Below are 22,532 nucleotides of genomic sequence, written 5' to 3' on the forward strand. Positions count from 1 at the left end.
GCGGGGCGGTCGTGAGACCTGGCAAGAGCAGGAGCACTCCCGCTGCTACACTGTCAGCCCTAGGGATGAGACACTTAGCCAGGGGCAGCCCTGCGAGAGCTGTTGGAAGCATTATTATTATTATTATTATTATTATTATTGTTATTGCTAGGGATGGCGCGGGCGGGGGGGGGTCTTACTAGGTTGCCCAGGCTGGTCTCGAACTCCTGGCCTCAAGCGATCCGCCCGCCTCGGCCTCCCCCAGTGCTGGGGTTACAGGCGTGAGCCACCGCGCCCGGCCTTAACTTGCTTTCATTGTACACCCATTCCTAAGGGAATTGGAAGCAGCCGGCAGGAACACTCCCTCTTATGGAAAGAAGAGCCCAGGGCCCTGGTCATGATTCAGGTCCCAAAAAAGAGACCGGAAGAAAACGTGAGGCGCCAGAACAAGAGGTTCTACAAGGTGCACATGAGGGTCCCTGCCATTAAATGAAGAATTTTCTGTGTAGATGCCCGTGCGCAGGTTCAATGAAAGCCGTGGAGAATAAGCGTTAGTTCTTCAAACTGAATCTGAGCTAAAACCTAGCAAAGGCAGGTTGGGGTTTGGGGGTTGCGGGGCAAGACAGGAAGGGGTGGATGGGGAAGAGGCGGGGGTCATAGGAGGAAGGGATGGGGAGGAGCAGGAGGAGGGAGGCGGAGGGAGGGCGGCAGCCAGGATGGTCCATTCCATTCTTGGAGCTGCACTGTTGACTTCGACCACAAAGGGGCAGGGCTGCTGAAATTGGAAGTGCGAACGCCTACATGAGTCTTGACCCTCAGCAGGCACCGTATCCAGTTTCCTCCGTTGGGAGGGTTTAACTGCCCGGAAACGGAAGTCTCGTTCTTTTTCGTCCATTTTCCCGGTTGCCGCTTACTGTGAGTATCTCTAGGGTGATACGAGGGTGAGAACGGTAATCTGGGGCAATCCACGGCCAGGTGAAATTTGGGGACTCCAGGTCCGCGTGGAGGGTGTTGGGGAGGAGAAGGGGAGTGCGATGGGGCCGATATTTCGGGGGAGAGCGGGAAAACGGGGTTCGCTGCCAGCCCCCGCGCCGTGTTAACGCCGAGGACTGTTTCCCGCAGGTCCCGGTCCGCGCCAGCGCCCAGCGCGCCTCGTCGCCATGGTGAGTACGGTCCCTGCCTGATGCCTTCCCGGGGTGGGCTCGTGGGGCCCCGGGGCGAGGGCGAGAGAGCCTCCCAAGGATCTCCGGAGGCCGGGAAGAGCTGGTGGACTGGACCATCGCCGAAAGACGTGTTTCTTTGCTGTCTGTTTACCCACTTCCTTTGTGTTGCAGCCTCGGAAAATTGAAGAAATTAAGGACGTCCTGCTCACAGCCCGACGAAAGGATGCCAAATGTAAGTAGTTGCTCCGAAAGCTCAAGATGAGCGGTGCCTACCCTGGCACCGCTCCGGGAGCATCTTACCTGGAATGTCAGACAGGAGACGAGTTAGGCCGTCTGGGTGTGTGCCTGGCCCTCTGGGAGCAGTGGTTCATCCTATTTCCCATGAGAAAGATTTGTGTGGGGCACGTTGAGGCCCTGGAATTTCTAGGACTATCTTTAGCTAATCGCGAGCATTTCAGGGGCTGCCCTGTGTTGTTTTCTTTTGTATAATACAGAAAATTCTCGGAACGGAGTCTCCACTGCGCGAAAGCCTCCAGACACACGTCCCATAAACACTGAGTTTAGGTTCTCTGCAGTTGTGCAAAATCTTAACATAAAACCCATTTTGTAATAAAGTGCCGGATATTTGCATGTAGTGTATTGAGGACGGCACACTGCAGTATAGTCATTTACCTTGTGATCCTGTGGTCGCTGGCCAGTGTCAGAAGGTATACCTATCTAGCCAAGAAAAATATTTAAAAAAAAATTTTTTTTTTTTTTCCTTGAGACAGTCTGACTCTGTCGCCCAGGCTGGATTGCAGTGGTGCGATCTTGGCTCACTGCAATTACCGCCTCCCAGGTTCAAGCGATCCCCCTGCCTCAGAGTAGCTGGGCGCGCCACCATGCCTGGCTAATTTTTGTGTTTTTGGTAGAGACAGAGTTTCACCATGTTGGCCAGGCTGGTCTCAAACTCCTAACCTCAGATGATCCACCTGTCTCCGCCTCCCAAAATGCTGGGATTACAGGCGTGAGCCACTGTGCCCCGCCAAGATCAAAATTTGAAGCAGGGTTTCTACTGAATGTATATTCGCATTACCATCATTGTAAAGTCACAAAGTTTAAGCTGGACTGTCATAGGTATGTTTCCCAGCTTGTACATACAGGGGAAAGAAGGTGATTAATGAAAAACCTTGAACAGCAGGTTTTCGATGGATAGGTACCAATCTCTGCTGCCCAGTTACTTAAATTTTTACACCAAGCGTGAGAGGTAGTTGTGTTACCCCTTTGTGATACTTGAAGGAGATTTGGGGGCTTGTGTTTGATACAAGCTAGGTCTTGAGTTATGTTGTTACTTTAACCCAGAGTCATCTTTTTTCAGCTGCATGAAGTAGAATCAGGTCACATGTGGAAGTGGGATTGCATGGGACAGGTCTGTTAAGGTGGGCTAAGACACCAGCCATCTCTAATGCTCTGTGCCAGCGATGGTGTCAGACGGTGGTTGGTGTACAGGGAGAGTCTTTCAGTGAGTTGGGGGTAGGCAGAGATGGGGGTCATATTTGTGTCCCCATTACCCAAAACAGGCTGTCACCTTTGAGGTAGTGACCACCTGTGGGAACAAATAGCATCTGGTGGGAATGATGTCTGTCTGCCAGGGTTTTGTGTAAAGAGATGAGGTTATCAGGTCAGTTTTATTTCAGACCATATGGGGTCACTGCCTAGTTCGAAGCCCAACTCTACCAGCAGGTAACTTACCCTTCTCAGCAAGTTAAACATGACACCACCCTTTGATTGTGTTTTAAAAGGGTGGTGGTCCGGGTGTGGTGGCTCATGCCTATAATTCCAGCACTTTGGGAGGCCAAAGCGGGCAGATCGCTTGAACCAGGAGTTCAAGACCAACCTGGGTGACATGGCAAAACCCTGTTTCTACTAAAAATAAAAATATTAGCCGGGCATGGTGGCACACACCTGCAGTCCCAGCTACTCAGGAGGCTGAGGCGGGAGAATCAGTTGAACCGAGGAGGCGGAGGTTGCAGTGAGCTGAGATTGTCTCACTGCACTCCAGCCTGGGTGACAGAGCGAGACTGTCTCAAAAATTGGGAATCTTGATTTTAGATGATGTGGCTTTAAAGGTAGCGGTCACAGTCCCCTGGGGATAGTATAATGTCAGTAGCTGTTTGTTGAAAAAGCTTTTTAAAATTGTTGCATTAATTTTTAATGTGTAATAAGCGTAGCATAAAATTTACCATTTACACTGGGTGTGGTCGTTCCCATCTGTAATTCCAGCACTTTGGGAGACTGAGGCAGATGGATGAGACTAGCCTGGGCATCATAGTGAGACCCTGTCTCTACAAAAGAAAAAAGTTAGCTGGGCATGTGCCCGTGGTCCTAGCTACTCAGGAGGCTGAGGTAGGATTGCTTGAACCCAGGAAATTGAGGCTGTGGTGAGCCATGGTTATGCTCCTGCACTCCAGGCTGGGCAACAAAGCATAATTGTACAGTTCAGTGGCATTCAGTAAATTCACATTGTTGAGCAGCTGCCACCATCACCACCCATCTCCAGAACTTTATCTTCCCAAACTGAAACTCCCTCTGTTAAACACCAGCTCCCCATTCTTCCCCAGCCCCTGGCAACCACCTTCCAATTTGTCCCTTAATGTGACTGCTCTGGTTACCCCATACAAGTGGGTCTGCTATTGCATATTTGACCTTTTGTGACTGGCTTCTCTTCAAACGTCCTCAAGCATGTGTCAGAATTGCCTTTTTATTTTTTCTTTTTTTTGAGAGGGAGTGTCACTCTTGCCCAGGCTGGAGTGCAGTGGTGGAATCTCAGCTCACTGTAAGCTCCGCCTCCCAGGTTCATGCCATTCTCCTGCTTCAGCCTCCTGAGTAGCTGGGATTACAGGCACCTGTCACCATGCCGGGCTAATTTTTTTTTTTTTTTTTTTTTTTTTTTAAGTAAAGACGGGGTTTCACCGAGTGAGCCAGGATGGTCTCTATCTCCTGACCTTATGATCCACCTGCCTTGGCATCCCAAAGTGCTGGGATTACAGGCGTGAGCCACGGTGCCCGGCCCGGAATTTGCTTTTTTCAAACAGGGTCTCACTCCTGCCCAGGCTGGAGTGCAGTGGTGTGATCATGGCTCACTACATCCTTGATCTCCTGGGTGCGAGTGATCCTCCCACCTTAGCTTCCAGAGTCTCTGGGACTACGGGCACGCGCCACCACACCTGGCTAATTTTTGTTTTTTTAGAGACGGGATCTATGTTGGCCAGGCTGGTCTCCAGCTCCTGGCCTCAAGCAATCCTCCCACCTTAGCCTTCCAAAGTGCTGAGGTTACAGGCATGAGCCACCACACCCAGACCAGAGTTTTCCATTGTGTGGGTAGGCCACGGTTTGTTTATTCGTCTATTGATGGACATTGTGTTGCTTTTACATTTCCGCTGTTGTGAATAATGCTCTGAACATGGGTGTGCAAATATTTCTGTGGTTGCTATCTGTTCTTTGGGGTATATACCTAGAAATGGAACTGCTGCACATACGGCAATGTTGAGTAAACTTTTTTTTTTTTTTTTGAGATGGAGTTTCGCTCTTACTGCCCAGGCTGGAGTGCAGTGGCAGAATCTTGGCTCACTGCAAACTCTGCCTCCCATGTTTTCCTGCCTCAGCCTCCTGAGTAGCTGGGATTACAGGTGCCCAGCTAATTTTTGTATTTTTAGGAGAGACGGGGTTTCTCCATGTTGGTCAGGCTGGTCTCGAACTCCTGACCTCAGGTGATCGGCCCACCTCAGCCTCCCAAAGTGCTGGGATTACAGGCATGAGCCACCACGCCCAACTGAATAAACATTTTGAAGAGCTCCATATGTCTTTACAAGTGGTGTTCAGCTTAGTTCAGCTGCTAGGGGCAGTGTTACACTGAAATGGGTTAGTTTGGATGAATATCCAGGTGTCTGGATGTATTAAGAACAAGAGTCCAGGCAGCCTGTGCTTTGGGCAGGCTCTGCGTCACAGTGCTGCCTCTGATGTACCCCATTCCTATAGCAGTTACTGGCAGAAATGGAGTTGCGGAATTGTGAGGACAAGATCATCTTGTGCTGCATCTGCCAGGTTAAGTGCTGTGTGCTGCGTCTGGCCAGGTGCTTGCGTTGAAGCCTTAGAGCCCATGTTTAGCCCTCAGCCACCTGCTTCTTGATTGGCACATCACTGCTATTATAACAAATCCTGGGAGTATCTCTGAGCAGTTTTTAAAGAGTTGGAACAAGGCATTCAATGAGTACATGGAGTGGTAACTACTGGGAAGGGGTTATCTCACAGCAGCCAGATGGCAATGCATTGATACTGCTAGTACATAACCAGAGTGGTGCACAATTCAAACTCCACACAGCTGAATTTGAGGTACATGTTAGCTGTGTCTTATCTGAGCTGTGATCCTGAGATAGAACTTGGCAGCAGGAAAGAACCAAGAAAATGGATTCCACATAAATTCAAGGAAAAGCCTGGGTGCATGTTGTGTGCAGTGGCTGGAGGCATCCTGAAGAACGAGCTCTTACTGGCCCAGAATGTCCTCTCACATGCGGAGACGTGATTTCCGAGAGTGGAATGCTGAAAAGCGCTCAGTCCCAGCAGAGAGCCCTTCTCCTTACTTTATCACTTCTTCCATCCCTTTTAAAAAAGATAATAGGCCAGGCGTGGTGGCTCATGCCTGGAATCCCAGCATTTTTGGATCCTGAGGCCAGCGGATCACGAGGTCCAGAGATCAAGACAATCCTAGCCAACATGGTGAAACCCCATCTCTACTAAAAATACAAAAAATTAGCTGATTGTGGTGGTGCGCGCCTGTAATCCCAGCTACTCCAGGAGGTTTAGGCAGGAGAATCGCTTGAACCTGGGAGGCGGAGGTTGCAGGGAGCCAAGATTGCGCCACTACGCTCCAGCCTGGCAACAGACCGAGACTGTCTCAAAAAAGAAAGTAGAAATAAGAAAGATAATAAGGTTGATAGAGGATATTCCTCAATGTTGTGTTCAGTGTACCCAATAAAAGTCACAAGTTAGAGGAACGGGTAATAGTGTTTTCTGTTTGCGCAGAGGGACGGTACTGGAGGTGGGTGCTGACTATCTCCTGCATGCTGCTTACTGCTTGAGTGTATTTGCACATGGACTGTGTCACATCTGTTTTCTGGAATACAATTTAATTCCTGATTCTGGTCTCCGGTAGCTGTCAAGATCAAGAAAAATAAGGACAATGTGAAGTTTAAAGTTCGATGCAGCAGATACCTTTACACCCTGGTCATCACTGACAAAGAGAAGGCAGAGAAACTGAAGCAGTCCCTGCCCCCTGGTGAGTGAGCCTGAAGTCACTTCAGGGGTGGGTGGGGTTTGGAAGGTTGCTGTGTGTGGCCCTGTTGTATCTTGTTTTGAATCTCTGATTTCAGAGCCCGTTTTATGGTCTAAGAATCTGCTCTTGCTGTTGGGAGTGTGAGGAATAGTTGTGATTCTCAGGCTATATACAGTACCAGAAATCATTTCCTTAGCCAGAAGAGAGGTTAGAGCTCATTTATTTATTTATTTATTTTTTTATTATTATACTTTAGGTTTTAGGGTACATGTGCACAATGTGCAGGTTTGTTACATATGTATCCATGTGCCATGTTGATTTCCTGCACCCATTAACTCGTCATTTACCATTAGGTATATCTCCTAATGCTGTCCCTCCCCCCTCCCCCAACCCCACAACAGTCCCCGGAGTGTGATGTTCCCCTTCCTGTGTCCATGAGTTCTCATTGTTCAATTGGTTAGAGCTCTTTTAATCCTGTTCATGACCCTTCAAGTTTGGTGCTAGTACTGATAGTCCCCATTTTTTACAGGGGAACAGATGGAATATAATAGACCAAGTCTTTTTATCGAATATAATAGACCAAGTCTTTTTATCAAACACTAAATATTTTAACCGAAACTTCGCTGGTGGATCTAATTTCTGAACCTTGTGTGCTCTCTTTAGCTTAAGTACAAAATCTAGACAAGCAGTAGCAACTCAGATGTGTCTTCTGGATGGCTTTTGTCTCTTTCCCTCTAGGTTTGGCAGTGAAGGAACTGAAATGAACCAGACACACTGATTGGAACTGTGTTAAAATACTAAAAATCCTAAGTGTCTTTAGTCTTTGCGGATGGGAAAGGGAAAAATGCTACCTGGTAGTGGCTTCTGATGGGAACAGGACGCGGGTCCTGTTGCTTCCTTCCTGCATCTTTGTTTTTTTGTTTGTTGGGTTTTGTTTTTGGTTTTTTTTTTTTTTTGAGACGGAGTCTTGCTCTGCAGCTCAGCCTGCAGCACAGTGGTGCGATCTCAGCTCACTACCACTTCCATCTGCTGGGTTCAAGTGATTCTCCTGCCTCAGCCTCCCGAGTAGCTGGGATTACAGGCACACGTCACCAAGTCTGGCTAATTTTTGTATTTTTAGTAGAGACAGGGTTTCACTGCCTGCCTCAGCCTCCCATAGTGCTGGAATTACAGGCATGAATCTCCGTGCCCAGCGCATCCCTAATCTTGAGCATGGTCTCAGTGGGCGAATGAGGCCATCTGTTTTCAGCCCGAGTTTGAAAATAAGATGTGGGGAGGCCATGGTGGAAGTAGCACGTGGGGTTAAACATAACTGGCAGATGTGGGAGCGGTGGTGGGGCATGCCATTCAAACAGGTCCCAAAATGGGTGCAACAAGGTATAGCACATCTACCACTCGCTAACTTGACTGACTTGGAGAAAAGACTACACTTTTGCCTGTTTCCTCAGTTGGAAAATAGCCATATTAACACCTCTTTCATTGGCTTGCTGTCAGGGTGCTGGGATTGTGGAGGGGGGCGTGCGTGGGTTGGGGTGGCCACCAGGTGGTGCTGTGCCATAGCGGACAGCACCCCTGGAAATGACCGGCATCATAAAACCTGTCTTGGTGCCCAAGGTAGTGTTTCTTGTTTTTGTAAGCTCTCTACCTTTTAAAAGTGTGGTATACAGTGTGCTTGGTATTGTGTTAGGCGTTTAAACGCGCTCAGGTTGTAAGGTTGAAGTGCCAGTCTTTGAATATTCTGTAAGGATTGTGAGGGTGTGAGGTGGTTGTGAGTCTGGTCGTGGGTCTTGTTTCCTCCGGGAGAGGGTAGGTAACGCCAGCCCTCAGGCCCAGGTGCCGCACCGTGAGCGGCTCTCAGCCTTCCCCGTTCTGTAAACATTTGCAGATTCCCAAGGAAGAGCAGCCTTTACCACGTGGGTTTTCTTTGTTCCCAGCACGTCGTCCGGGGGTTTCATCCCAGCTCCTAGGAGACAGGCCCTGCCGGGGTGTGTCCAGCCTTGTCTAGAGAAGGCCGCCTTTCGTGAAGTGCCTCCCAGCCCTGGCTTGTGACTCAGTCATCTGGGGCACTTAGGCAGTTCACTGTGGTGGCCGGGGCTAACTGGAGATTGCGATTGCAGTGGTCTGGGGCATAGGTGTGTTTCCAAGCTCTCAGGTGGGCCACTGTCTTGCAGGGGCTTCAGCAAGCCCCTAAGGGCTGCATACCAGGTGAATGGGGGGGAGGGGGATGGGCTACAGCTGCTGGTTTGCAGACTGTTCTCCAACTCCCTGCTGAGTCTGAGAGGTCTGTCTGTGTTGTGCTTCAGCTTTTTTTGACACCTCTCTGGGCCAGTAGGCCTCCGGGGAAGCAGCTAGACTGGTCGCTGTCTGGCTGGGTGCAGGTGGGCTGACAGGTTTGGATATTGCGGGCTGCATTCCAGTGGCTGTGGGGATAGCCCTGAGGGACAGCCTTTGCAGTTTGTTTCTTCCAGTACCATGTGCAGGCCTCCAGCTTTCTGGGTCTTCCGTTGCCCCGGGTTCAAAGTCAGTCCTCGGTGACCACCCACTGCCTAGGAGGCAGGCCCTTCCCACTTGGGGGGCCTCTGAGGGCAGGGGCTTTAAAGGCGGCTACCAGAGCCCTTCCTGAAGAGTCCCCTTTCCCCAGCAACTGCAGGGACTGAGTCAGAGACCAAGACCTTTTAAAATGAGATTTTCACCCAAAGAAGTTCCTTCCCCTGCCGCAGTCTCCAAGCTGATCACCTGGCTCCTGCAGTTCTCCGGCTCCCCTTTCCTGTTCTGGAACTTGCTTGCTTCCCCTTCCACTGGCCTTAGTCCCTGATCTCACAGGGTCCTGTTCCTTCTGCACAGAGGCTTCCCCCAGCATCCCCCTCTTTGACTCCCCATCATCCTTCACCTCATGTCACTGTGCCCTCCCCCTACAGCAGGACCTCTGACATTTCGCAAGGCCTGCAGTCTCTGTTTGCAGGATACAAGTCCACCTCACCTCGCCTACTAGGCTGTAGACACCATGCAGGCGGGAACGTGTGTTTTATCCATTACTGTATCCTCTAGAACAGAGAACGTGCTCAAGAAAATTTGTTGAAAGACACCCCAATGAGAGAAGAACGGCTGTTTCCAGCCTCTGGGGCCCTTCAGCTCTGGGCTCCCGCGGGGCCCCAGAACTGTGGGATCACGGCCACGAGGAGAGGCCCCGACGCCAGGACTTCCTCTAATGGACACAGGGCCTTTGAGCACTGGGTGAATGGGGCCCCACTCCCCAGCAGCCATGTGTGTTTGCGAGCATTTTCAGTCGGCCCGCATCCACCCGGTCCCTTCAGCCAGAACCCTAGGAGCCCCGCCCCCATCCTCCCGGGGCTCCTTTCTCACCCGGGTCCCTGCCTCAGTGGCTACGCACCCCTCAGGCTGGCTGCCCAGTGCGGTTTCCACGCCCAATCTGCCGCAACCCCATCACTCCACCCTCACCTACCCCTGACTCCTGCTTGTCCTCCAGCCTGGGCTCCTCCCTCCGCTGGCCAAGTCATGCCAAGCAGTTTGCGGTTACAGGACGGGTGGGGGCCTCTGCATATGTGCAGAGTATGGAGGGCCCAGGGACGCGAGGCTGCCCGATGGGCAACCTCCCCTGCCTTTGCTTTTCCCCAGAGCCCCCTCCTGGCCTGCATTCGGCATCTTCTCGGGTCATCATCGCCCTCTGCGGTGCCTGCGCTCGGGGTGAGGGTTTTTGTCGGCTTTTGTTACATCACCAATGTAACAGTGCCTGGCACGTAGTAGGTGCTCAATAAGTTTGTTGTTGCATGCGCTTCAGTCTCCCCTAATGCTTGTCCCTTCCGGGCGCTCTCATCGCTCTCCTACCTTCTCCGCTACACAGCTCCAAGGTCCCTTCCTCTGGGAAGCTCACCCGTCCCACTTGCCAGGAAGAATCAAGCAAATTTTCTGAGTGAGACACCTTGTCCTCACTCAGGCATCTTGTAGGCGGCTTCAGTGAGTTGTTGGGGCAGATGCGCCAGGAGCTCCCGAGGGCAGGGACGGCGTCTTATTTCTCTTTTTAAGTCCACAGGGCTTGCACAATAGATGCCCGAAAAATGAGAGTGAATTTAGAATGAGTGACCGAGTGGCTGAAGATTGCCTCCTTCCTTTCCCAGTCTGTCGGTTACTTACCCTGTGACAAGCCCTTAGGACGTGCAGTCGCCCCTCTCTGGCCTATGACTGCTGGCTGCCCCCACTGACACCTTATACCCTTGATCTGATCATAAATAAGAAGCAGCCCGGGAACCTCGAGACTGAAGCTGATTTAGAGAATTCTGGGAGCTTTTTTCACTTCCCTCCTCCCATCCGGCCAGGACAGATCCCCGCCCAGGAAGGGGCTATTGACCATAGACTGGGATGGGTAGACTGGGATCGCGGTGGGGCGGGGCAGGCACGGGGGGCCCCCGGCCTGGAGGTGAGCGCAGCTGCCCTTCAGCTTGTGGGTAGCACTCGGGCCGAGCCATGCAGGCAGCGCGCGTGGGCTACATTGCTCCCTGGTGGGTCGTGTGGCTGCACAGTGTCCCGCACCTCGGCCTGTGCCTGCAGCCTGTGAACAGCACCTTCAGCCCCAGCGATGAGAGTTACCAGGAGGTGAGTTCACGCCGCCCCAGACCCCAGCCACGCGCGCCCCTGCACTACCCCCTCTCCCCTCGAGAGCCTGCACTTTCCCACGTGCCTCTCAGACCCCTTCTTTCCCCACGCAGCCCTTTCCCGTCTCCCCTCTCCCCTTCTCCCCTACCCTCCCAGGCCCTTGGCCCACGTCCCCTCCTGTCTGGGAACCTGGGGGCCGGGAAAACTGAAGAGATCAGAGTGAAGCGGTCGTGGGGAAGGGGAGGAAGGGCGCGAGACCGCCTGCGGGATGAGGGGCTGAATGCTGAGCGGACAGGGCGGCGCGGGGTAGGGGTAGGGACAGGGGCATTCGTGTCGGGGTAATCCTGGCGCGCCAGGTGCGGGGATGCTGAGGGGTGCCCCAACGTTTTCGACCATCTGAGATTCCAAGATGGGGCGCTCTCTTTCCGGGGCTGAGTGGCCTAGGAAAGTTTGACAGAAACCGAATAGAGTCTCCCGAGTCGGTCTTCGCAGCACCCCTCCTCTCCAGCCCCGGCCTGCAGGGTGGGAGTCCCAGCTGGAAGGCTGCAGGGCTTGGGGAAGCAGCGTGGGTCACTTCTCCTCCAGCGCAGAGAATCCACAGCTGCTTGGGCTTGTTCCAGGGAAGGAAGGTGGCCTCCGTCAGCCCATCTCACACTGTTGTCCTGAGGACCCCCTTGCATTGACAGTCAGCCTCTCTGTGTCCCCTGGTCCTAGACTCGCCCATTCCTGTTCCCCCACGCCCCTCTCTCCACCCCACCCCTTCTAAGCCCTGAATTTCTGGCCTAGGGCAGTCACTCCCGGCTTCCCCGCCCTTTCCCTACTCTGCTGGCCCTTGTCAGGATTCTGCACCCCACAGACAGGGCCAGGGCTCCCCAGACCTCCCTGCCCAGACAAACAAAGCTGCAGAATCTCCCAGCCCGTCTCAGGTCTGGTAACGCCTGCTCTGGCCCCGGGAGCCCACCTGTATCAGTTCCTTGTGTTGGGTCAAAGATTCTGGGGCCAGTGGCCCAGGATAGGGTCCACTTGTTCAGAGCCAGGCGCCCATCTCAGGACTTTGGCCCCCGGCGGCCTCTCCCTGTGTCAAGTTCTCCAGATATGGGACAGGTAAGGGCAAAGCAGGGCCTCTTGGAGGGAATCCTGATCCAGTGTGAGGTGCCCAAGCGCCAGTGACAGGGAGTCTAATAATAACCCCTGGCGACCCGGCTGCCATCAGGCCCAGGCAGATGGTGCCTGCCCTACCAGAGGGAGGGGAGCATCAGGACCCCTTCCTGGGGTTCAGTGGGCACTCAGGAGCAAGACGGCAGTTGGTGGACACACCCCCTCTCCCCCAGAGCCCAGCCTGTGGGAGTCTGTGTTCCCTGAGAATGTGGCTGCCTGGGCATAGCTCCAGGGAATCTTCCTCCTCCAGAGAATGCATGAAAAGAGGCGGATATGATTTCAGAGACAGCTGTGTGTGTGTGTGTGTGTGTGTGTGTGTGTGTGTGTGTCCCCATCCCAAACCCTGTGCCCCAGATCCCACACCTGGGGTCTCCAGCCATAGTTTTCTCCTCTCCACTGGAGGAAATCTAAACTTTTCACTGCATCAAGAAGACCCCTAGGTGGGGGTAGGGATGGTAAGGGGACTCCTTCACCCTGCTGGCCCCAGAGACAGTTCCTATCTGCCCAACAGCTGTGGCTGCTGGAGCCTGGGCCTGCCCACAGCCCCCTCAGTCCCATGGACAGGTGGCAGTTGAGCCAGATGAACCTACCTCCAGCCTCTGCCCCTCCTCCCAGGATTCCGGCCCTGGCTTACTTTGTGCCGGGCATCAAATGGTTCCAGAGGGTGTCCCTTCCCATCGGCCACTGCTCCTGGGCAGCTGACACCAGCCCTGCCCACCGGCTCCTGGTCCCACTCATCTCTCCCGACCACTCAGATGGCTGAGTAGAAGATGAGCCTGGTGGGCCAGGACCGGAAGTCTGGCTCTGGGTGTTATTTAAGGCGGCTCCTGTTTTGGTAAGTTCCCCTGTTGTGACCACAGGTCTCTCCTGGACGTCTTCCTTCCTCCTGAGCACCAGTCACTAATAGAGTCAGATGGACCGTCGGTCATCCCAGTCTTCAGCAAGCTTGACTGGGGCAAGTGCCATGCCAGGCGTGGGCTGACCATGGTATCAAAGGCAGCAGGTCTTCAGGAGAAATTGCTGGGGATTCTCTGCGGCTGGGCTCTGGGCACAGTGCTGTGGCAGACACCAAGAAGTTTGAGGTGGGGGCTCTGCCCTCCAGTTGGCTGGGGTGGATTCCCAGTTCTTTCCATGTGTGACCACGGGTAGGTGTCTTAACCTCTCTGAGCCTTGGTTCCCTTCATCTGCAAGAATTAGATGAAATATTCCACATATCATGCCTAGTAGGGAGGGTCCCATAGCACATAACAGGAGCCAGTGACACAGATCATTCAATGGAATGGCTGTGAGGCTCAGCATTGTGTCTCAGGACAGTACTCTGTTGGGGGTTGGAGAGGAAGGAGATCTCTTCCACAGACTCTGATTGGGGGAGACTGAACAAAATGCCTGCAGAAAGGGATTCAGCTCATGCCCCACATGGTCAAATGCACAGTGCTGGCTGTGTGGGGGGTGGGGGTGGGTACGTGTGCATCAGACATTAAGCAAGGATGGAAACAGGCAGGTGTTGGCCTAGGGATGTGGGTGGTGCGGGGGATCTCAAAGGCAGGAGGGTTCTTGGAAGTGCAGAGATGGTGAAGAGCAGGTCACCTGGTAAGCTGGGATTTCCTGAGCAAATTCAGTGTTCCAGAACCTTCCTGAGGAAGTAGGGGCTCTCACTTTCTGGGGTCTTTGGGAGCCATGGAAGCCCCCAGTCCTCCTGATAGTTGATCCTCGCCCCTCTCTCCCCAGTGAACTTGAGCCCAAGTCCTCACAAAGGCCACTTGGCCTGTGTCACCAGCCTTGTGGGGAGGCTACCCTCCAGTCAGTAGAGGCATGAGAAGTTAGCACCAAGGCAGGGCTATGGATGAGTGCACGCTGGCCCTGGCAGGCACCCAGCTCTGGGCTGCCAGATGTGGCTGTATGTCTGGAAGCAAATCAGCCTAGACCTGCAGCCTGAGTCTTCTCACCTTTGACAGATGAGGAGGATTGAATTTGGAGACGATTCCTACTCTAAAGAGATGGTAAAAGGACTAGAGAGTTCGTGGATTATGAAGCCTGTGGCCAGTGCCTGGCACACTGGAAACTGCTACAATCGCTGCTTGGGAAGGAGAAGACTGCAGCCAGCCAGGTGTCCATTGGGCAGTGTTGGGGAGAAGGGAATGGGCATCTGGCACTGAATCCAGCAGTGTCTCTCTGAGCAAATGAACGAGGCACTTCGGTGTCCCTGCCTGGGCGTGAGTGCCACCGTCACCATCCAGCCAGCCCCTCAGGGGAGACCAGACACTGATGAGCTCAGTTCTTGAAACATCTTAGTAAGCTCCCAAAGGCTGTGCAAGTGTTAGTTATTGCTACTGTCAACAGGCAGGTGGCCACATGTGTGCTTCCTGTTACAGCTTCCCTTGCCCAGGATCAGCCGACCAGCCGCTCTTTCGGGACGTGTGTTAGGAGGCAGAGGATATGTTGTTAATTTTTTTTGTATTTAGGCATGTATTTCCATGTATTCTCTCATTGGCTGATTCGGTTCATAGATTCGCCAAAGTACAAAGTGGAGGGTACACAGTTGGGGACTGGACCGGAACTGCAGGACTTCCTGCTTCTGACCTGGGGGCAGGTCTGAGGAAGAAGGACCAGGCAGCAAGCCCATCCCAGCCGAGATCTGAGAACAGCTGAGGTTGGGATGAGGAAGCCCCATTCATCCAGTGTGAAATTGAGTCATGGTCATCAGACAGTCATGTTGCGCCTGGGAGAGGGCTTAATCTTTCCCAGTGGGCCTGGGAGGGAGCCTCTCCCTCTAGGTGCTCCTAGTTTCCCTCTCCCAGCCTCCCCCTGAGACTGGCACACCTCTCTCTATGTCTTCTGGGCCCAGGGGCTGTTGTCCCCTCCCCTGTCCAGTGCTAAAGACCCTGGGGTCCCGCTGCCATGGTCGCTGCGGCCCCCAACTTGGGTCCCAGCTTGGCGGTCTCCACTCTGGGTTTTTCACGCCACAGTGACAAATCAGAAATCATTGAAGTCCCTTTGATGACGGGAGAGGCAGAGTCTAAGCACCAGTGTAGGAGCTGGGGGACTGGTGTTGCTGTGGGACAAGGAGGTGGCTGCAGGGCACAGTGGGAGGCGTAGGGAGGTGTGGGAAATTGTCTTGGCAAAGCTCTGTCCATCTGAGCAGGGGGGCCTGGAAGCAGAACTCTTGGCTCCCTCTTCATTCCCCTCCACCTCCATGCACACGGGGACATGAAGTGTTAATTAGGAGCAAGAAAATAATTGCCCATTAGGAGCAGCAGGTGCCACCAAACTGGCCCTGGAAGAGGGTGCTGCTGGTTGGGAGGAGGGGGGGGGGGCTCCTACCTGCTCCTCTTTTCCCTCCTCCTTCCTCCTCCCTTGCCCACCTTCCCTCTTCTTTCCTCTTCCCTTCCTAACTCCTTTTCCCCCTATACCCTCTCACCCTGTCCCAACCACCACCCCCAGTTTTTTCCCAGCACCTAGGTAGGGTTCCCAGGAGGGTTTGGGAAGTAACTCCCTAACAAAAGGCTTCCAAAGGCTGGGCAAGGTGGCTCATGCCTGTAATCCCAGCAGTTTGGGAGGCCAAGGAAGGAGGATCACATGAGCCCAGGAGTTGCAGACCAGCCTGGCCAACATAGTGAGAGCCTGTCTGTATTTTTTTTTTAGAAAAAGGAAATTTAAAAAAAAAAAAAGGCCTCCGAGTTTGGGTTTCCCAGGCCTCGCTTTCACTGGAGCTGGACAGCATTATCAGAAACCTAATTGAGGCCAGCTGCCCAGCTTGGAGAGGCCCCAGGCCACAGAGGCTCAGCAGCTGCCGAAGGGGGAGACCGGGAGGCTGGAGGAGGCTTGAGAGAGTGAAACGGGTGAGTGAAACGGAGGAGCCGGCTGCATCACCCACAGCCTGATCCTTCTCGGACGAGCCTTCCTTGCTGGGTGGGGACATTGGTAGATGCAGGAGCTTTTCCCACTGGGGATAAAATGATAGTGGGACTGTTCAGGAGGCAAACTCAAAGGGTAGCTGGGGGCAGGCTGGATGGTGACTGGGCTCCAGGCTACACAGGAGGGTTATCTGGGGCTCCCTTACATTTTTTTGTTATTAGGAATAACTTGGTTGGGCGTGGTGGCTCACGCCCGTAATCCCAGCACTTTGGGGGGCCAAGGCAGGTGGATCACTTGAGGTCAGGAGTTCGAGACCAGCCTGGTCCTTTTGCACTAAAAGTACAAAAAAATTAGCTGAGCATGGTGGCACATGCCTGTAATCCCAGCTGCTCAGGAGGCTGAGGCAGGAGAATCACTTGAACCTGGGAGGCGGAGGTTATAGTCGGCCGAGACCACGCCACTGCACTCCAGCCTGGTGACAGAGCAAGACTCTGTCTCAAAAAAAAAAGTACAATAGAATCCCTTGAACCTGGGAGGCGGAGGTTACAGTGATTTGAGATTGTACCATTGCACTCCAGCCTGGGCAACAGAGTGAGACACTGTCTCAAAAAAAAAAAAAAAAAAAAAAAAAGGAATAACTTACAGGCAAGAGTGTAATCTTGAGTGCACAGCTCAATGAATTTATACCCTCGAGCACCTGCATGCGTGGTGTGTGTGTGTGTGAGCAAAACCTTCCCAATCAAATTGTATTCCTGACCCCCCAGAAGCCCCCTTCATGCTTTCTTGAAGTCCGCACCCTCCCAAAGGTAGCAATGATTCGACGATTCACATTTCTCTGGCTATTGATGAGTATCTCTGACTTTGAACTTCGTATAAATTAATCCATACTGTCTCTGCCGTTCTGTGTCTGGCTTTCTCCCTCAGCCTGACTTCTGGGAAATTCATCCCAGAAATACCGTCATGTATGGCTGCAGTTTCCTTTTCATGGCTGTGTAGTATTCTGAGACTATAACACGTGTTCTGTATCTTTTCTCTTGTTGGTGGACATTTGTGTCTTTTTGGGTGTAGGCTTTGATGGCTGTGTGAAGCTGCTGTGAACATTTGTGTATCTTCTGAGGGACACAGCTCTCCTTTCTGTAAAGCAGAATTGCTGGGTCATGGCATGCATGTTACACAATGATTTGCAATTTTTTTTGGCTTGGTTTGGGGTTTTTTTTGGGAGGTTGGGTTTTTTTTTTTTAAGGGATGGGATCTCAGTTGCCTAGCCCAGGCTAGACTCAAACTCCTGGGCTCAAGTGATCCTCCCATCCCAGTCTCCCCAGTAGCTGGGATTGCAAGTGCATGCCACCAGGCCTCGCTGGTTTGCAAATGGTTAGGAGGATCCCTGGGCTTTAGCAGAGAGGCCTCAGCGGCTGCCAAGGGGCAGCCAGGACAAAACGTGGCATTTCTATCCACTCCTCACTCAGATGGAGCTCTGTGTTTCAGGGCTCTGCTAAGCAAGTCAGTTTGAAGAAAAAGTTAAGCTACTGGAAAAAGTTTGAGAACTTCTGTTGACACCAATCGAGTGCTGCCCAGACTTCAATGGAATATATGTTGCCTGGGATCATCTCTAGAGGCAGGTCTGATTCACTGGCTCCAGGGCGGAGTTAGAGATTCTGCACCTCTAACAAGCTCCCAGATGTCAGGGCCACAGGTCATGGGGTGGTAAACTTCACTTTGAGGAAAGAGGCTCTCAACTCCCAGCTGTTTTGGCCTCCTCTGCCTTGGCCTGGGCTGCAGGGCCCTCTGGTGAAGGGGCATGGACTGAGGACCAGAAGAAGAGCAGTGACTTTCCACCGTCTCTTTCTACCCCTGGGCTTGCTGGGGTCAGTCCCGGGGATAGGCCGTGCTAATGAGTGGTCCAGGCGGGGAGAGCCCCAGCCCCAGCCCCTGCCACACTGTGAGGTCTTTGGGAGAGGGAGGTGTCCAGATCTACTGGGCCCTGGCTTTCCAGCTGCCACTTTTTTTTTTCTTAGACAGGACCTCCCTCTGTCACCCAGGCTGGAGTGCAGTGGCACAGTCATGGTTCACTGCAGCCTCAACCTCCCAGTCTCAAGCAATCTTCCCACCTCAGCCTCCTGAGTAGCTGAGACTACAGGCACATGCTACTATGCCCAGCTAATTTTTTATTTTTTAATTTTGTAGAGACAGGGTCTCCCTGTATTGCCCAGACTGGTCCTGAACTCCTGGGCTCAAGCAGTCCTCTCACCTTGGCCTCTCAAAGTGCTGGGATATAGGCGTGAGGCACCACACCTGGCAGAAAGCCACATTTTAAGTCAAATCCATCTGTTCCCCTCCCAAGTGAGCCATCTCTCCTGCCTTTTTCTGGTCTGCCCCCACCACTTCAGCTGAGAAGTCAGCCAGCCAAGAGTGACCAGCAGAGCAGTCCATGTCAGAGGCCCGAAGGCCTGCCCGCGTCTCACAGGGCTGGCAGCGTGGCGTCCAGCAGGTGTCTGTCCCCCTGGAAAATGGCCCCAAAGCCCTGGACTGCAGAGCCCGGCCTTGGTTTGTCAGGGCTATCTCTGTGTGTGCCTGCCCCTGCACAAGTCTCGTCTCCCCCTTAGACCACAGGGTCCTGGAGTACCCCCTTCCTGCTGATTGCCACCCCCTGCGTAGGGCTCCCTGAAACAGGCTTTCCCTGGCAGCCCCCCGGGGCACTAGGGATTCAGGACTGGGAACCCCTATCGGGTGCATGGGAAGCAGGGGTGGCTGTCAGCTCAGGAGCCTGACTTAGAGCCAGGTCCAGCCCTGGCTGGCGGCCGCCAATCCCGGTGCCATCTGGTGCCCATCTGGCAAAATCAAGAAATCTGTGAGCAGAGAGTGGCAGCAGGCCACCTGACAGACTGGCTCCCATTGCAGGACCCCAAGGTGCTGGGCAGGCCTCAGGCCCCTCCTGCCCCCTCAGAATTCTGGCTTTGCTGTTGCCTCTGGCACTGGAGGTTCAGCTGTCCCTGTTGGGGTGCAGTGGAAAGTACTCCACAAGTTGCATATCCTGACTGTCCCGCCCCCTCACGCATCCCCCAAGCATGGAGCTGGCTTCTCAATTCTCAGGATGGACCCCAACACCTAGAACAAGCTCTTCACATTCTGCTAGAGGATGATGCCCATACTGGGACAGCGGGGTCCTTGCATGGAAGAGGCAACAGATACACAGGGCTGTCCTTCCAGGCCCTGTCTCAGTGGCCCTCAGCGCCCAAGGCCTCTGGGTACTCTGGTCCTGGACAACGTCCCTCTCCTTGCCTTTTTTCCTCGGCCATGGAGCTCACCACCCACAGCCCTCCCTGCTAACCGGGGATTCCTGCCTTGTCTCCTGAGTGGTTCAGACTCTTCATCAGCAGGGCCTGGCCCATATCTTCATCCAGGGTCTGAACCAGAAACCAGGAACCAGCTCTGGCACCCCTCCCTCACTGACCACCAGGCCCACCACTTGGCCTCATGCCCTGTAAGCTCCATCACTCCCACCCGAGTGCCTCAGCGCCGGGCCCTCTGTTTACAGAGTAGAAACTTGAACCATAGGTGGAGCTTGGAAGGATGCACGAGAGATGCAGCTCAGCCCCAGTCCTATGCGCAGCCCAGGTGGCAGGGCACTTCCAGAGCCCCTTACTGCAGGGATGAAGAGTGACAACAGGCCTCCGCTCTCTTCCAGTCGCTGCTGTTCCTGGGGCTGGTGGCCACTGTCTGCCTGGGCCTGAACCCCATCTTCCTTGTGGCTTACCTGATTTGTGTGTGCTGCTGCCAGCAGGATGATGCAGTGCAGACCAAGCAGCGCCACTCCTGCTGCATCACCTGAACGGCCGTGGTGGCCAGGCTCGTCTGCTGGTGAGTGTGCCTGGACACTGGGCCTGGGGTGTGCGGCTCAGTCTGCAAGGGGCGAGGGACTGTTTGACCATGTTCTCCTGACCGAGCTCTGGCTACCTTGATGGAAAAGCTTGTCCCCAAATGAATGTTGTCCCTTTTTTTTTTTACCAAGCATCAGGAATCAGATGTCTGGGGTGGTGATGGCATCTCCAGAAAGGTCTCCCAAGTGGCCCTCCCCAAACCCTGCCCCAATGTGGGTTTGTCCTGTGCCCAGTAGCCGTGCAGGCAGCATTTCTGCACCGACACTGGGCATCTCCAGTCTGTGTGCCTGGCCCCTGCCAGCTGCTGCCCTGGGTCTGTGAGGTCAGAAGAAAGTTTGATTCCAGCACAAATTAATTCCATCTTCTTGTGAGATCAGTAGCTTTTGGTCCCGTTAGCCTGTTCTTTGCTTTGGATGAGGAAGTGAGAATTTCTTTTATTTATTTATTTTAAAGACGGGGTCTCACCCTGTTACCCAGGCTAGAGTGCAGTGGTGCGATCACAGCTCACTGCAGCCACAAATTCCTAGGCTCAAGCAATCCTCCCACCTCAGCCTCCCAAGTAGCTGGGACTACAGGTGCACACCACCATGCCTGGCTTTTTTTTTTTTTGGTAGAGACAGGGTTTCATCATGTTCCCCAGGCTGATTTCAAACTCCTGAGCTCAAGTGATCCACCTGCCTCAGCCTCCAAAAGTGCTGGGATTACAGGCGTGAGCCACTACACCTGGGCTGAGACTATGTTGCTCAGGCTGGTCTTCAACTTCTGGCCTCAAACATTGCTCCCCCCTCAGCCTCCAGAAGCACTGGGATTACAGGCATGAGCCACCATACTGGGCCTTAAAGTGAGGATTTATAACTCCCGTGCAGGAGTCCATACCCAGCCCACCACACTGCCTGACCACTCCGCCCCAGCCAGCGTCCATATGCATGCTGGCTGTTTTCAGGAGTTGTTGCATTTTTGTTTTTAAATCTATAGAGGCTTTTCCAAAAGCCTCTAATGTCCACGCAGAGACGCTTCTAGGGTGTGTTCACCCCAGAGAGTAGAGTCTCCCACTACCCAGCAGCAGGCTGGCAGCCAGGCAGGTCCCGGTCAGCCTGGGGGTGAGGATGCCTGGGCTCTCATACCCAGGCAGCTCACCTTGCCACTGTGAGTTTCTTCTCTGTTGTAAAATGTTCTTGATCTTGTCCTGCCTGTAGTGTGAGGCTCACCTAAGCCAAAACTCAGGCGAGACGCTAAAGCAGCCTTGTGGGGCGGACAAAGCTCTGAGCACAAGGAAGGGGACCAAGGCTGCTGCAATACATGGCCAGGGCTGAAATAAGAGGCTCAGAGGACAGAGTTCTGGACAGGCCGGGAGGTCACAGTCGAGTGTGGTTCCCAGTAGAGTGGAAGAGCTTTGAGAAGCGACTGTGGTGTTAAAAATCCTCCTGCATGGCCGGGCGCAGTGGCTCATACCTGTAATCCCAGCACATTGGGAGGCCGAGGCGGGTGGATCACCTGAGCTCAGGAGTTCGAGATCACCTTGGGCAATGTAGTGAGACCTCACCTCTACAAAAATGAGCCAGGCATGGTAGTGCATGCTTGTAGTCCCGACTGAGGCAGGAGGAGGATGAGCCCAGTGAGCCATGATTGCTCCACCGCACTCTAGCCTGGGTGATGTGAGACCCTGTCTCTTACACACACACACACACACACACACACACATGACAAACTTGTTTTTTGAAGAATACTTTGGAATGGTAAGAATGGCATGAGGAGTCAATTCTTCCAATATGGAAGAATTATCTGCAGTGTAGGGAAAACTCAAGGTGGAAGGAATGTGCGTGGCAGAATCCATCCCACAACATTCTGGGCATTACTTGTGCCAGGCAATAGGGCACCAGCAGTAAGAAAACAGGCACCAAGTCTGCTTTCATGATCTGTCAGCAGAGGCTGAGAACTGTGCACCAGTTTGTTTTGAATCATTACAACTAAGGAGAGAGGGCCGGGCGTGGTGGCTCATGCCTATAATCCCAGCACTTTGGGAGGCCAAGGTGGGTGGATCACTTGAGGTAAGGAGTTCGAGACCAGCCTGACCAACATGGTGGAAACCCTGTCTCTACTAAAAATACAAAATTAGCTGGGCGTGGTGGTGGGTGCCTGTAACCCCAGCTACTTGGGAGGCTGAGGCAGGAGAATCGCTTGAACCTGGGAGGCGGAGGTTGCAGTGAGCTGAGATTGCACCATTGCATTCCAGCCTGGGTGACAGAGTGAGACTCCGTCTCAAAAAAAGAAAAACCAAAAAACTAAGGAGAGAGCTCTCAAGGAAAGGAGCAGGCATAGAAGTGGATGGCCCACCTGAGTCCAGGCGTTCCTGGGTGACATGGGCACCCAAACCCATAGGATGAAAAGGCATTAACTTGGCAAAGGTGGGGGCAGGGGAGGCGGAGACACCTCCAGGCAGAGGGAAGAGGAACGTGCAAAGGCCGTGAGGCAGGAGTGAGCATGGGGCTAAAGGAAGCCAATGTAGCCGGAGCAGAGGGAGCAGATGAGGGGGTTGGGGGCACTGCTGAGGGTCCGGGTGAGCAGTGAAGGGTAGTG

At 53.4% G+C, this 22,532-nt stretch overlaps 2 protein-coding genes across 2 annotated transcripts in view; both read left to right on the forward strand.

Annotated features, from left to right (window-relative positions):
* The first annotated feature begins 333 nt into the window (after positions 1-333).
* LOC100598322 lies at positions 334-7,293 on the forward strand. The gene is made up of 6 exons (XM_030827368.1): positions 334-442; positions 802-894; positions 1,102-1,142; positions 1,314-1,374; positions 6,334-6,456; positions 7,192-7,293. Exons 1-6 carry the CDS (start codon positions 349-351, stop codon positions 7,215-7,217), a joined length of 438 nt encoding a protein of 145 aa, XP_030683228.1. The 5' UTR covers positions 334-348; the 3' UTR covers positions 7,218-7,293.
* A 2,092-nt stretch (positions 7,294-9,385) lies between these two features.
* Positions 9,386-22,532, forward strand: part of LOC100602718 (protein tweety homolog 2) — a 36,497-nt gene continuing 23,350 nt past the window's right edge. The window contains 2 exon segments of the mRNA XM_030827080.1: positions 9,386-11,064; positions 19,763-19,935. Of these exon segments, the coding sequence (XP_030682940.1) occupies positions 10,936-11,064; positions 19,763-19,935 (302 nt within the window). The 5' untranslated portion in view covers positions 9,386-10,935.

Source organism: Nomascus leucogenys, chromosome 14 (genome assembly GCF_006542625.1).
Source record: "Nomascus leucogenys isolate Asia chromosome 14, Asia_NLE_v1, whole genome shotgun sequence".
Classification (NCBI taxonomy): domain Eukaryota; kingdom Metazoa; phylum Chordata; class Mammalia; order Primates; family Hylobatidae; genus Nomascus; species Nomascus leucogenys.